The 16320-nt window shown below is 37.9% G+C and overlaps 1 protein-coding gene across 1 annotated transcript in view; it reads left to right on the top strand.

The window, feature by feature from the left end:
• camk4 (calcium/calmodulin-dependent protein kinase IV) overlaps positions 1-16320 on the top strand; it is a 338550-nt gene that overhangs the window by 168427 nt on the left and 153803 nt on the right. Inside the window, exon 2 of the mRNA XM_051929598.1 lies at positions 5869-5947. Within this exon, the coding sequence (XP_051785558.1) occupies positions 5869-5947 (79 nt within the window). The remainder of the gene's footprint in view (positions 1-5868; positions 5948-16320) is intronic.

Raw genomic sequence — 16320 nt, 5'->3', positions numbered from 1 at the left:
CAGTAGGTAGCGGGTGTTTTTCTTGGAATGTGGTGTTCTTCTTCCACCATGCAAAGTGCTTTTTGTTATGACCAAATAATTTTTGTCTCATCAGTCCAAAACACTTTGTTTCAAAATGAATCTGGCTTGTCTAAATGAGCATTTGTATACAACAAGCGACTCTGTTTGTGGCGTGAGTGCAGAAAGGGCTTCTTTCTCATCACTCTGCCATACAGATGTTCTTTGTGCAAATTGTGCTGAATTGTAGAGCGATGTACAGATACACCATTAGCAGCAAGATGTTCTTGCAGGTCCTTTGGAGGTGATCTGTGGGTTGTCTGTAACCATTCTCACAATCCTGTGTATATGCCGCTCCTGTATTTTTCTGGGCCTGCCAGACCTGGGTTTAACAGCAACTGTGCCTGTGGCCTTCCATTTCCTGATTACATTCCTTGCAGTTGAAATGGACAGTTTAAACCTCTGAGATAGCTTTTTGTAGCCTTCCCCTAAACCATGATACTGAACAATCTTTGTTTTCAGATCTTTTGAGAGTTGCTTTGAGGATCCCATGCTGTCACTCTTCAGAGGAGAGGGAAAGGGAAGCACAACTTGCAATTGACCACCTTAAATACATTTTGTCATGATTGGACACACCTGTCTATGAAGTTCAAGGCTTAACCAGCTAATCCAACTAATTTGGTGTTGCAAGTAATCAGTATTGAACCGTGACATGCATTCAAATCAGCAAGGGTACCCAAATTTTTGCACAGCCAGTTTTTCACATTTCACATTTGGTTTAATTTCATACAACTAAACACTTCTATCTATCTATCTATCTATCTATCTATCTATCTATCTATCTATCTATCTATCTATCTATCTATCTATCTATCTATCTATCTATCTATCTATCTATCTATCTATCTATCTATCTATCTATCTATCTATCTATCTATCTATCTATCTATCTACCTACCTACCTACCTACCTACCTACCTACCTACCTACCTACCTACCTACCTACCTAGAAATCTTTGTTCGGAAAACACCCCACTACTCAGATATTCCTGGGAAATGACAGACATAAACTGTTATCTTTTTTCTTGAAAGTACAGTAAATTATTATGCAGGCTGAGAGGGGTTCCCAAACTTTTCCATATGATTGTGTATATATATATATATATATATATATATATATATATATATATGGACAGAACACCAGCTAATCACAGGGTACTTAAAAGCACACAAGAACACTTTAGAGATTTTAGGCAACAACAAATATGTATTTGGACATTTAGAAAATATGTAAGACTTCAAAGCAAACTGCCAGCCCTAATGACAATACAGTCTTGTATATCTTGGCACTGAAAGAGTGGCAATGTGTTTTATGTTGGCTGAAGACTTTTGCTGTACTTTACACATAACAATACTACTACTAGATAGTACAACACAATGATATATAATGCACATTACACTCACCCACCCACTAAACTCACTAATTTTTTTGGATGTCCTCCTGGCAAAATTAGGCGTAACGCAGAAATCAGACCTAAATGAGGTTCCAGTCCATCATAGGACCCACTTGCCCTTACACCTCATGTGGAGCCTATTTACATAGACAGCTGGTAACATAAGCAGTGTCACCCCTTATACCGTACAGTATAATGCTTTATAATGTGCATTACATTCATCCAACAACTGAACAAGCTTATTTTTAATAGGTGTGTTGGAAGCTGGAGTCCATCACAACAGCATTACAGTAAAAGTGGAATCTAGCACTGGGCGACCAAACACTGGGCCCCCTTGCTTTCAAATGTCACACTGTGCCTATTTATATTGAATGAAGTAGTAGCAGTGGTGGTAATACTAATAGTCATATTGTCACACATATTCAGTACAGTGAACTTCTTACTTGCATGTCCATTTAACATATGTAAAAAGGCGCTATATATGCGCCCGACCCGACACAGATTCACACTGGAGGCACGTATAAAATAAAGAGACTTTTATTTTTCTTCACCTGTGGGGCACGTCTTCCCCATAATACCCATAGGCACAACACAGTCCCAAGTGTGCAAGAACCATCACACACCACACTAATTCTTTTCTTTTCTCTTCCACCACCACTCCTACAAGCTTTGTCCTCCTCCTCCCGACTCTGGCCACTGAGTGGTGGTTGCTGGCTCCTTTTATTGGGCACCCGGAAGTGTTCCAGGTGCTTGATTGCCGACATCCGGCTGCACTTCCGGGTGTGGCGAAACCAGTGCCCAGAAGGGTCCAGCAGCTCCTGCTGCAGCACCCCCTGGTGGCGCCTGCGGAACCCAACAGGGCTACACAACACTCCAACCCCCATGAAGCCCTGGTGGAGTCCGAGTCACCACTGCATCCCAGGGAGGCTGCCATCTAGCATACAGGGGGAGGTTTTGGGTTTCCCATGCCTGCTCCCCCAGCACCAGGTAAGAAGCATGCCCAAGCAGAGTACTAGTCCATCACACACCTCCCCTCTCGCTCATACTAGGTCAGTTTAAAGATGCCAGATAATCCATCACATATGTGGATACCACAGAGACTGTGGAGCTATGAGGTGACAACCCTAGCACTAAAGCTAGCCACCCACTAAACAGCCGGTGTGCTGATCAGTATTGAACATGCTTCTCCCAGTTCTTAGGGTGCTTAGAAGCCTAACTTATCCCAAAAATACAAAAACACTCATATTGTCCCACTTCAGAGTCACCTATCAAGTTAATCTGAATGTCTTTTGCATAGATGGATGTTTGATATGATGTTCAGGAACACATTCCTTTCATCTATTTTTTTAGTGCCTGATCCACTTGTAGGGTCACAGGTTGCTGGAGACTTTTGGGGCAAAAACAGGTACAAGGAAGGAACTAGGCCATTGTAGTGCTCACTGGTGTAATAATATTGAGCCAGTGTAGAGTTACCAGTTAATCTGATGTAAATGTTTTTATGATGTCGAGGTAAAACCAGAGTGCCTGGAAAAAAGCCACAAAGACATAGAGAGACACCACACAGACACTAACTGGGCTGGGATTTGATTACAGAATTCAGGAGCTGTAAAGAAGGAAAGGCATTAACTGCTGTAACATAACAATATGGTAAGAAATTGGTTTAACAGTGATTGGCCATTGATGTAATTCTGGATAGTGCATATCCTATAGTGTTCTACAATGGAATGTAATCATATCATAACATTCTCAAGCCTGCTTAGTTCACTTCAGGGTACTCCCATCCAGTTCATAACAGTGCAGGCCTTGTAGAATATGACAAATTTATAATACATAAAATCCTAAATTCTCAACCACATAAAAATGATGAAAGGAGGAGAAAGAACAATACCAAACAATGTGCCTACCAACAACTTCACAATGTTCCTGCACCACTGTGCGCTCTTCTGTTGACTACTGCAACTCATGTATCTTTTTTCATGTCAGATATATCTCTACATCCTGTAATAATTTGCACAAGACAGAAGTAATGACTTGTTACAAATGTACTTTTTCCAAGACTTTGTTTGTGGGCCAGTCAATGAGTTCATTGAATCTTTCAGATGCTTTGTTAGCCATGTGCTGCAAGTGGATTGAAACACTTTCTTGTTTAGCCACACCTAGATACAGAGAAGAACTGACACTATGCAGAATAATAAATAGATATTAGTGCAATGTAGGAAAGTACAAGACATTGGCGCAAAAGAAGACAATAAGGCAGCAAGAATAATAACATTCTTATGGCACACATTTTTACAAGTACACAGGGTTAAATCTACATTGTACAGTAGATGTAAATTCTCGCACTTTTCTGGTCCACAGATGAGCACAGGCTGGAAAGTGTCAAACCAGCACTTTTGAGAGAGTTAAAAGTTTTCATACCAATAAAGTGAAATTTATTCAACACTTTGTAACATATAAATAGCAAGGTATAGAAACATTCTCAAAATTACTTAATCCAGTGTAGCGCTACATCTGTGGGACTGCAGTTTTATGGATTAATTGCAAACTCCACACAGGCAATCAGGCATGGGGTTCAAACCCAGGATGTTATATCTATAATGTGGCAGTGCTCTCCATTGTAACACCATGCCACACAAATTAAACTACGTAGTGAGACAATAATACTGGTAAGATCTAAATGTAGCACCGCTGCGTGTACAAATAACATTTCTTAGTAGTTATCTTAGCTATCTGTTAAAATCTCATTAAGATAGACAGATGTAAGTAGTCCACTACTTCTAATTTTTTTTGAAGTTATGTAATTACCAAAAGAAACCCAACAATTTTTCAGGTGACTTGATATTTGCTTGAAAATATCTACATTTTATTTTTAATATAATATATAATATAATATACGGTATAATATATAATATAATATAATATAATATAATTCAATATACTTAAAATGTATAAGGCATCCCTTTCAAAATCAATGAGCAGTAAATACACAACATCCACCCCTCTTATGAGAGAAGCTGCCATTTCAGTTAATGACCAAAATGTGGCACTCCTTTCTGAAAGTGTAAGTATATTTTATTCCCTCATGATCTAGATTTAAAATAACACTGTTATTTGTATATGTTTTTCAGACTGAAACATATTTTTAACAACTCACAAATGTAAACTGAATAGTTGTTCACACAGATGTGCCAATTATCTGTCACAACGCTTATTAACACTCTGCTGCTCAAAAGTATTCACCTCTTGGAAGTTTTCACATTTTATTGTTATGCAACATTGAATCACAGTGGATTTCATTTAGCTTTAAGCCACTAAAGGGATTTACTGAGAGGAATCCAGTGTTTTTTCTCCCATGATGAGATATTTATTTGAACCATATAAGAGCAATAACAACAAATATATTTCAAATTAAATTATAAAAATGCTTAATAAAGTCAAACCCCCTCCCTGGTGTGCTACACCACCACATAGCCGTATAAAAGCGGGTCCTCGGATGGCTCAGTATGAAAGATGCCAGTATAGTTTTATACATATGGGCAAATCCAACAGCACAGTAAATAACAGAAATACATCTGACCATTGGCTAAGGCAAGGATGCTTGTATATAGCAGTCAGTTTGTGGTTTGGAGGTCAGTCTTGTAGGTTGCTCATCTCCCAAATGAAATACCTCCTCCTGGGAGCACCCTGTTTTCATAGCTCAGGCCTCAGGAGTTGTGAGAGGGCAGCACTAAAACTGCCATCATGCAGTTCACACATTATGACAAGCCTCTTGGCACTGCTGTCTCCATTTCCTTTACATGAAGTTGCTCAGCTGTGTTTTGGTGAAGTTTGCAGTTTCTCCTTGTATTTGCTTTGGCTTCATCTTAAACCACAATGTTTTGTGCCCAGTTAATTGAACCCATTCAGTGTGTATATGTGGGTGGGTGTTTACATGTTGTCACTGTGAGAAACTGGCCTTTTTATATCCCACATGAGCTTCCGTATACACGCTTTTCATGGTCAATGACATATGAAGTTTGGCATATTGAGTGACTCAGTGCTTAAACATACAAAAGCCATTAAGTTTTAGGTTCCAAACTTCTCCCCAGCTCATGGTGTGACTTTGAGCTAGTCACTGACTCTTACTGTGCTCTCATTATTTTCTCTTTAGTGGCACTATTGAGATGACATTCACTGTGAAAGGTGCTATATTAAGTCTAATTATTGTTTGCTGGATGAAATTGTCAATAAATGTTATGTAATTTGGTAGTAAGTAACAATTGATACGGAAGAGTCTGTGGTTAAACTGATATTAATGATAGTGAGAATCAGAATGCGCCTCCAGAGTCCAAACTGTTTTATGGTGACCATCAACATGTATGTATGATGCATTGTGTTCATCCAAGTCCTGATGTTATGTCTTTCTTTGACTTTGCAGGGGTGCGACCTCTGTTGTGTTCCGATGTAGGCAGAAAGGAACTCAGAAGCCATACGCAGTGAAAATGCTGAAGAAGACAGTAAGTGTACTCTATCCACAGCATAAGATTTGATCTTGCACTATGTATATCACAAATAATTTGTATTGTGCCTGGTTTGTGGCGAAAACCATTTCAAAAACAACTGAAATGGAAGTTATAGAGTTTTACACAGCCGTATTTAAATCTGTGTGTCCCCCAGTAGTAGTTCTTAATCCATTTTAAGACATACAGGTTGCTCCATACTTGGCCACATTCCTTTCCAAAGGGGTTTACCTTTATTACTGTTACATTGGAACTGGCTGCGTAGATGTTGCAATGTAAGTTGCCTACAGGAGTCAGTTAGATGATCATGTGTACAGTGTAGACTACAGCACAAGAGATGTCCTGTGTCATGAGATAAGATGACCACATTTTAACATAGGAAGCATAAAGACAAGGTCTGTCTGCATGTAATATTTTTTGAATATCCTTAACTATTGTTTTCATACTGGATTCATTTCAGCACCATAAGCAAATTTTCTAACTGCTCATTATTAATGGAGTGTCTGATTTTTGGATCAAGAAAAAAGCCTTCATTGATCTTGGCATTAGTTATTTGTGGAACTGTCTGTTTCAAATGCTGAAATCTATTACCTTTCTTGTTCATCGATTTTTCATCTTTCCAAGTTGTAGATGAAGAGGAGGCAAAGCTATCTCTGTTGGGTTATCAAGTGGTGTATGTGCCACACTTTTCTGCTCCAGAGTGGCCAGTTCTTTTTAATGTGATAAGATTATTTAGCACAGTTATCCCACTTGCAAATAAAACAACAGTACTTGGTATATTTTAGCTGCATTCCTAGTAGCAATGTGCCTCTATTTTTAGATCAACACATATTTTCCATTGTATTTGTTATGCTGTACAGTATACTAATTGCAACAAAATGGTATGTGATAAGCAGGGCTGTGGAGTCGGTAGATAAATCCTTCGATTCTGACTCTGACTCCTTAGTTTCTGGTACTTCTGACTCTGACTCCGACTCCTCTGTATTTAATATGCTAATGTATTTTCCATGTTGATTGAAGGAAGGCAACATACACGTCATTTAACCACAGAACTACTGGCTAAGAAGCTGACTCTGTACTGTATTGGCCAGTTTAAACAAAAGACAATAACAACCTCCACCTACATCATTACACTTGTTTACACTCATATTAACTTGTTAAACACATTATATCTTAAATAAAATGAAAACACTTTTTGTAATGTACCATAATCCAGATTACAATATGTGAATGTCAGGTTGTATAATAGCTCAGCTGAACTTTACACTAGTAGTAACACAACTACGCACTGGACTTTATTCTTACATGAGACAAGTACTTAATTATGACTGTTATTTATGAAATGGGACATTTGAACTTGCTGTATTTTTTTTTTTCATTACAATTTAAATTTATTAGGAGTTGCCGACTCCAGGTACCCAAAGTTGTCTCCGACTCCTCGACTCTGACTCCACAGTCCTGGTGATAAGAAAATTTAAAGGTGATTTTTATGATTAGAATGCCAAAATCCGTAAGATACCCCCAAAAGTGCTTAGGAAGCAAAATCTTTGTTATCCAATGTAATAATTTATAGAAGGTTTCTCATACTCAAAATGATTTGGTTGTTTTATAAAATAAAAATATATATCTTAATATATTCTTGTTTATCATCCATCAGAGAGTGTTGAAATGATGCATGTTAGTTGGACATGCGATTAAGAATTTTACTGTACTCTTTACTTGTGACAGTATAACTAGTACTACTAATATTAAAAATACCTGCTTATTAAATTAAATCTGTATTTTTTATAACACTTTTCCTTATGTACTGTACATTATCCCAAAAGACAGCTCACTGTGTTGTACAGAGACATTTATTCATCTGACAGTTTTTATGTTGTTCCTTTCATAGCGTTCACCACACTAAAAAGCTCTTTAGGAATAACACAAAGTTCAGATTTATTTATTGAGTTATTTTTTGCTAGCTGAGTCATCCGACATTGCTCACTTGAGAATGAAACAAATATATAGATGTGCATTCCTTTTTAACATTGTGCCAGAGAGTGACTGAGTGATTTCATTGTAGTCTGTAACTGACTGGCTGACTACCTCTCTGTCGATCTATATTGTTTATTTCTTTATATGTGTTCTTTCATTATATAGTTCTTATCCTGTGTAGCTATCTTATCTGTCTGTTTATGTGAAGTGGTAGTGTTTCTCTGTGAAAGACACTATATAAGATGAAAGTTGATATATTGTTCAGAGATGAGAAGAAAATGATTTGAGGGGTCAGGAGTAGATGCTGTTACACCTGCCATCATTGGGCACCCATGGAGGAAATTGAATCGCCCAAGATTCACATTGCATAGCTTCATAAAAGTCTATACAAGGATCATAGCATTACAAAATTGAAATCTGACAGGTAGCCCAAAAAAGGCCACAAATCAACAGCAGGACTGTCAGGATTTTATTTTTAAGGTCATTCAATTTCAGGTACAAAATGTCATCTATCCAGGCAGCAGGGCGACAAGTATGTCTGCTTTCCCCTCCATATCCATGACAAGCTGTAATTACTATTAGTGGTGCTGACAGGGTGTATTAGCACCTCTGTGTGCTTTCAGCTCTGCATCTGCTCTCCTTGCTATGATCCAGCCTCGAAAAAGGAAGAGGAATGGAATGATTGAACACAGACTATAGTACGCTCCCCAAATGAGAGCAATGGTCTCATGCCTTCTACCTTTTCAGTTTGACAAGCTTATACATGATTTATATAGATGTTTATTGAAAGGAAAATCCTTTACAATTAAATGTTAGAGTAATAGATTTTGATACAAAGATTATCCCAGATGAACTGAGCATCTGTGGCTATACACCTTCACTGCCTTTCTTTTCATCAGGCCATTCGACTAGAACCTTCATTAAATTTGTCTGCCTCCCAGTTGGTACATGGATTTTGTCAGTAAACCCAGAAGTACCTATTATACTACTAACATTAAGTGAAAATAAAGTCAACTGAGTAATGCAGCGGTGTTAGTGCTGTTGCATCATTACTTTTGAGTCAAGGGGTCAGATTTAATCCCAGTCTGTTTGAAGACTGTACTCTTCTTTCCTTCCAAGGCCCTAAAGTGTGCAGTTTAGATTGACTGAACCAGTGTGTGATGCCCCCTGGCCTTGGCCCAGCAAGTACTAAACCCTGGGCACCTTGTACTTTATGAAGCAAGCTCCTGTGAGAGAATGAGTAACACAGACAACAGTACTTGGTAACACTTTAGTTTAGGTACTGCATAAGTTAGTCTATTGCTCACTTAATCTTCTATAACAAGATCTTAACAAAGGCTTCTTCTGGTCTGCAAAACACTTACAAAACCTCAGTAGATTGGTTATTCACCTTTGTGCAGTGTGGCATTTTAACCTGATGGTACAATTACTTGTTAATATGAGTGATTCTTAGGGTCTTATACTATAAATATATCAAGAGAAATGTGTCTCCGTTAAGCCACTTCTGACCACTCCAAAGTGATGCTTTTATAGTAGGTCACATGCCAGAGATGAATAAACACTTTACTGATTCTCTGGAAGTGTTTTGAAGACCCAAAGAAGTGTTTTTTATGGTCTAGTTACATAACAGTAAATGATTAACAGATGCATTTTTCCAGCACCTAAGTGTTACCCAGTGCTTTGTAATGCAATTAAACCAATGACTGTCTTTATTGTTTTAAGCGCTGCCTTTTATAATAATTCATCCATATCTGAATATACACAGTCCTCTTTAGTGATAGTTCACAAAGAAAAAGGAAAACAAATATACTTTTAAAAACCCAACCAGATAGAACAATCCTCTCCCAACCTCATCTCGAGCTTATGGTTCAGGAAACAGCATAATTCAGCATCTCTCCTGTGGTTGGTTCCACACTTGTTTTCTTTCTGTAGTAACAGAGGCTAAATTACTAAGCACCGCCTGTTATTGCCCTTGACTTCCAAAATTCCTTCCTCAGTTCACCTGTTTCACAGTTCCATGGTTTTACTACAACTTGGATGTTGTTTTACAAACTCTCTTCATTATATTCAGCAGCAGTATGTATAAAACACAAGAATATAAACAGACTACAGAGGGGCTGCTGATAGACTTATCCCGTGTCTTACTCAGCACTGAATTCTATTCCAAGTAATCCACAGTCACTCTTGACTGATTCAAGACTGTTTCCTCTCAAATACTGTATACTGTACACTAGCAATATAGGATACTCCCCACTGGTACCCAGTATTGCTAATCAGTCTCACCGTCTTGCCCATACACACATGTATGTGAGACCATCCCTACTCTTTAGTGGATTCCCAAATCACTCCAGACTTCTTTCACTTACTGCAAGCAATCATCTTCATGCTGCCCTCTTGCCAAGACAAATGAGCACCGGTAATCCAACACACTCCTAACTAATGCATGTTCCTATGCCACTTGCGGTATAACACCCTGCACCACCTCCTGTTCACGTAAATGCAAGTACACTTAGCTATTTTCTATTTAATCAAGGTCCATCTGACTTCTCACAGTACTATAACATGCCGTAGATCTAGCCAGCCGTAACGTATTGATAGCAGTGAGTAGAGCCATCTCAGTAGAATGGCCCCTCTATTACACAACATGGTTCTGTCTCTCAGCATTGAGAGAAAGGATTGATTGTAGGAAGGAGGCCCTAAGTTCACAGGCAGCTTTTCTATGTCAGGATGTAAAACAGAGAGAGAAAGACCTTCAGTGATTCGTTACTGATGACAGGGAGCATAATTGGCAAATAAACTTGGACACATCACTATGGCCCAGACCCTAAACATCAATAAAAACAATTAAAGCATGGTTATTCTCGAAGACATGTGGAATTTCAAGGTCTCAACTGGATTGATCAAGAGCACAGTTTTTTTTTTTATGAAGCTAACAGTGTAGTCTATATTGATTACATTCATTTAAAGTCCAGTATAATCTCTCAGTATTATACTTATTTAATTTGTTGTTTGCTGCTGTCAATCAGGCAAAGGCAGTGAGGAAAGCTATCGTTCAGACCCATTCTACTTGAAGATAATGCCTTCACTCACTCTGCAACTTGCAAAGTCCTCACTGTGAAACTATGAATTCAAAGGGATGCCTCACACTCCTAGCTTTTCAGACATGACCCCGTTTGACTACACCTGTTCCCCAGTCTGAAAGGTGACTTACATGGGACAAAGTATGCCAGTAAGATCTCGTCAGTTACACAAGAGTGGGTGCACAAGCAGGACATTCATTTTTATTTGAGTGGAGTGGAAAAGCTTCATGGACATTTGAACAAGTGTATTAATGTTCAGAAAGATTTTGTTGAAAAATAAGACTTGATTGGTTTGCTAGTGTTTCTCCTCTTCTTTACCTGTGAGCATGCTTCAGCATGCACACCAGTATGCCTACCTTTGTGAAAGTACTGGCTTTATGTCCTCAAACCTGAAGTGTTAAAACACCAGTATGCCTGTAATCTTAAAGCATGACTCTCAAATAATCAGCTACAGTGGTTATGAGCACAGAATGAAAGGAGCACTTCACTTTTTTTTTTCTTGTTTTGTTCTGTTACACAGTGGAAAGATAACAAGCCCCTCTGTTGTTGCAATGAGAGTGGAGGCCCTTTCTCATTTTACAATGCTGAATTACTGTTGATCATCGCTGATAAATTGCACCCAGACCATGATAGGTTGCATTGATTAAGCTTCATCTTGCAAGAAAAAAATAGTGAAATGCATATTTTGAAATATTAACCATAGTACAAGAATTCATGTTGCCTAAAAGAGCCCTGCTCAACAGGGCCTTGCAAGAGAAGACAGTGGATCACAAGTCACAACTTTATTTGCTCCTATAAGGTTAATGCTTGTGATGGAATCCACTCCACCCTGTGTGTTTGGAAGTGACCCTGCTTAGACACTAGATGTATTTTATCCTCTTGAACAATAATGTATTTCACATTTTATAAAAATTTTAGATAGTGCTTAATTTTAAAGGCATGTCACTAATGCGTGTCCTAGTGTCTCCTTCTGGGCTTGTCATAGGTGATCACCAATGGGTGCAGTTGCTGCTAGTGGGGGGTCAGACCCCAGCAAACAGTTGACTCCAACATGATCGCCCATTACACCTGGCACCCATTTCCTTATCATCACGGGGATCAGAAGGTACAGCATGTATCCTGTCCAGAGTGGGCATCAAAGTAGTGCACAAGCCTACAAACATGCTCCGCACAGTCCTTTTTAATGCTAACATCAAGAAATCAACAGCAGAGACATGGAACACAGTTTACAGCATACCATGTAATGCATGCCCAGTGGCATATTTGGGACAAACATCAAAAACACTTGCCACATGTATACAGGAACATTGCAATGCAGTCAGAAGAAAGGACCTGCGGTTTCTGATTTACACACATAAAAGTTTGACCGGACACACATTTAAATGGGACTCACTGCAAATAAAATTCCAAGGCTAATGCTAAAAGTGCCAGAGAACTGGCTGAAACGTGGATATCCAATGAAAATGCCATTAACAGTCATTTGCTCCCTCTGTGGAATTCCAGCTACAAATATGCAAACTGTATCACAAACTTTTGCCTCCATATATGTACATATCTACAGCATATATCTATATCTACTGTATGTATGTATAATATATATATATATATTTATGCATAGGTTGATCACAATCTGATATTTGGGTGGTTTTACTGTCAAATAATGCAAAGAGTACGCGACACGTGTTTCGCCCTAATTCTGGGCTCATCAGGCGTACACACTCACTGCACCCCCTCTCAGGGATCGAACTCGCCTGATGAGCCCAGAATTAGGGCGAAACACGTGTTGCGTACTCTTTGCATTATTTGACAGTAAAACTAGGCAACATTCTATGATCTGCTTCTCGCAACTGAAGAGGGCAACATGGCGGATGTTTGCTGACTTGCAGACCAACTACAAGCGTTACCTGATAGGTAACCACCCATACAATCAGATTGTGATTCAGACTACGAATGTCATGAATGTAATATATATATATATATATATATAATATGAATGGATGTTGCCCTAAATGTGAAGGTGGTATCTAATTTAAGACAGGCTGATCTCTAATGCTGCTGTAGTTGTTAAGGCATTATAAAAATCATAAACTGTTTCATCTCTATTGCAGCTCTAAGTATAAATTCACTATACAAATTAAAGACTGATCTCTAATGCATCTTACAGTGTAATGACATTCTTTAATGAATCTGAAAGAATAAAGGTACTATAAAAATTAAAGACTGTGGCTCTAAGTATAAATGCACTATAAAAATGCATCTCTAAATATAGAAAACTATATGTATATATATATATAAAATATATATGGATAGATAGATAGATACTGCCATAGATATATAAATCAAAGACTAATATTAAATGTATTTCTGGGTATAAAGGTACTATATAGTACCCTGAGTGATTTCTGATGTTTCTTTTTCACATCTGGCATCATTTTAGCTGGCATTTTTGCTCTTGTCCCTTCAGAAATGTTTGCTTTTTGCTTTATCTGACACCGTTGCCTTCTATCTTATATGTTATTTTTGTGTGCATCCCATTTCGACTTAGGGTACATAAAGCAGGATTTGGCTAGCTATATGAAATGATCACTGCTGTCATCTTGGTGGAAGCCATTCAAGATTTATTTATCTTAATTGACAGATGTTTTACGTGTGTCCTGAATTGCAGTCGTATCATTTGTTTCTGATTCTCCCATAATGAGTAACATTTGCCGTTTCCCCATATTCTCCATGGATGCCAAAAAACTGTATAATGTCCTTTTTGTAAATTCATGCTGCTTTTTCCTCATTCAGATTTTAATTTGACTGGGAAGTGAGGAGAGTATGCCTTTCCAGGTTTTTTTTTTTATTTAATCTTCACTCTATATATTATACATCTCAAATTTTCTGCAGATGGGATTGTTGTATGCCTTCTGTCAGGGTAAAGAGACCATTTCTGAACTGGCCTAATACTGTAAATGTGTGTTTATACATTTGTACATGTTCTTATACAGCAGGCAGGCTATGAGTTGCTGGCTCAGGTGCCCTGTATCTGGTAAATGAAGGAGTAACAGTCTTGGGCACTGTCTCCAATGATACATTTACTAAATCATTCTGTATAGACTATCCATAAGCACTGTGCACTTAAGAGCACTATTTTGTCTTAATGAATGGGTATCTGCTTTTATATCTGTTGTCCTTATGAGTACTATTTCAAAGTGCATTTAGCAGTTACCTTTCTCTGAAGAGCTCTATAATTTGTAAAGTTTCATACTAGAATAAACTGCAGATCAGATGAGCAACTGAAAATAATTGGCCACATATCCAAAATTGGTGATGGATATGCAAGCTCACCCACTTCAGAGCTCTTTAAAAGGACTGGTATTGCAAACACAATTCAGTCACAATTCAGTTTACTGAACCATCAGAGAAACAGAGCAACTATTACTTAAATAATGTAAATATTGTTAGGAGACTGGAGGAAAGGCTTGTAATAAGGAGCCATTAGATACATAATAAATTTGGAATGCTGAGGTAGACATCAATATTTATAGCAGGAGTCTCATGCTCAGTACCTGGAGGGCACAAGTAGTTGCAGATTTTCATTTCAGCCAGTTTCTTAATTAGTAACCAACTACTTCTGCAAAAGGAACATATTCAGCTATTGGGGGCATAGAAGTCAGTGTAAGGAGCGCATCAAGTAAGCTAATATGAGTTTTCAATTAATAAAATGAAGTTCTGTTATTTAATGTTTATCACAGTGCTAGAGAGTAGTTACATGGTGAATATTATTCTGCATTTCTTTATACACATGACAATATGACTACTCTTACTATTACTACTAATAACTGTACTTCTATTAAAGACACCTATTTAATAAATGCAATCTTATTTTTATAGCACTTTTTTACAGCACTATTCCAAGCACTTTTAGCACTTAGTACCTAAAGATACATGCTCACTAAATCAATCTTTGTATTTTATAGTTATTTTCCTGATTTGCATGACAGAAAGAAAGAAAGAAAGAAAGAAAGAAAGAAAGAAAGAAAGAAAGAAAGAAAGAAAGAAAGAAAGAAAGAAAGAAAGAAAGATTTCAAATCCCAAAAGAGTTTGCAGGGTTACAGCAGCAGACATTAAAAGGTTCAAATATTCATATAACAAGAATTACCATAACCTCAAGTATGTTAACAAGGTATAAATACACATTTGTAAAAGATTAGGCACAACGCCAGTGGTCTCCGTATACTGTGGAATTAATTTGAGCAAATGAAAAATTGCAAGTAAAAATAGTTTGTCTTTCCAGATGCGAGTCCATGCATCAGGCTGCCATTTTCAGGAAGTGGTGGTCTTTACATTACTCTGGTTGGTAAATAAAAGAGGAGAATATGTAAATGACAGCACCCTCTCACCTCCTGGGGCGATATTACAATTGATGTAAGCCCGGAGACTGTCCCCTATTCCAGTGTATGTGACAACATATAACAAGAATTATCTGTAAGTATATTAACAAAGTTGTAGGTATTTACTAAGTGTGAAGTCATTAGAATTGCATATACATATCAGTTACACATTATAGGATGTCAATCATTGGCATAGTAAAGTCCACATTATCCACAAACACACCTCATTTTGCTATACAAGAACATTTTAAATTCAAGTTGATTGTCTTGTGTACATGGTACACAGAACAGTGAAATTCATACACACAAAAATTCACACACACACAAAATATATTTATACCAATCATCCACAACAAATAAAACCACCTGCCTAATATTGTGTGGGTCTCCCTTATGTCGCCAAAATAAATCTGACCTGTCAAGGCATGGACTCTACAAGACCTCTGAAGGTGTCCTGTGGTATGTGGCATCGAGATGTTAACAGCAAATCCTTTAAGTCCTGTGAGATGAGAGGTGAGGCCTCAAAGAACCGGATTTGTTTTTCCAGCACATCCCACAGATGCTTGATCGTATTGTGATCTGGGGAAGTTGGAGGCCAAATCATCACCTTGAACTCTTTGTCATGTTCTTCAAACCATTCCTGAACAATTTTTGCAGTGTGGAAGGGTGCATTATGCTGCTGAAAGAAGCTACTGCCATCGGTGAATACCATTGCCTTAAAGGGATGTACACGGTCTGCAACAATCTTTACTTAGTTAGTACATGTCAAAATAACATCTACATGAATGCCAGGACCCAAGGTTTCCCAATTGATCATTGTCAGGATCATCACACTGCCTCTGCTGACTTGACATTTTCCCATAATGCATTCTGTTGCCATCTCCTCAGGTAAATGATGTGCACACACTTGGCTGTCCACATTATCTAAAAAAACCTG

This window comes from Erpetoichthys calabaricus, chromosome 7 (genome assembly GCF_900747795.2).
Source record: "Erpetoichthys calabaricus chromosome 7, fErpCal1.3, whole genome shotgun sequence".
NCBI lineage: Eukaryota > Metazoa > Chordata > Cladistia > Polypteriformes > Polypteridae > Erpetoichthys > Erpetoichthys calabaricus.
Note: the sequence above shows the minus strand (reverse complement) of the source record. Positions and strands in the feature narration are given on the sequence as shown.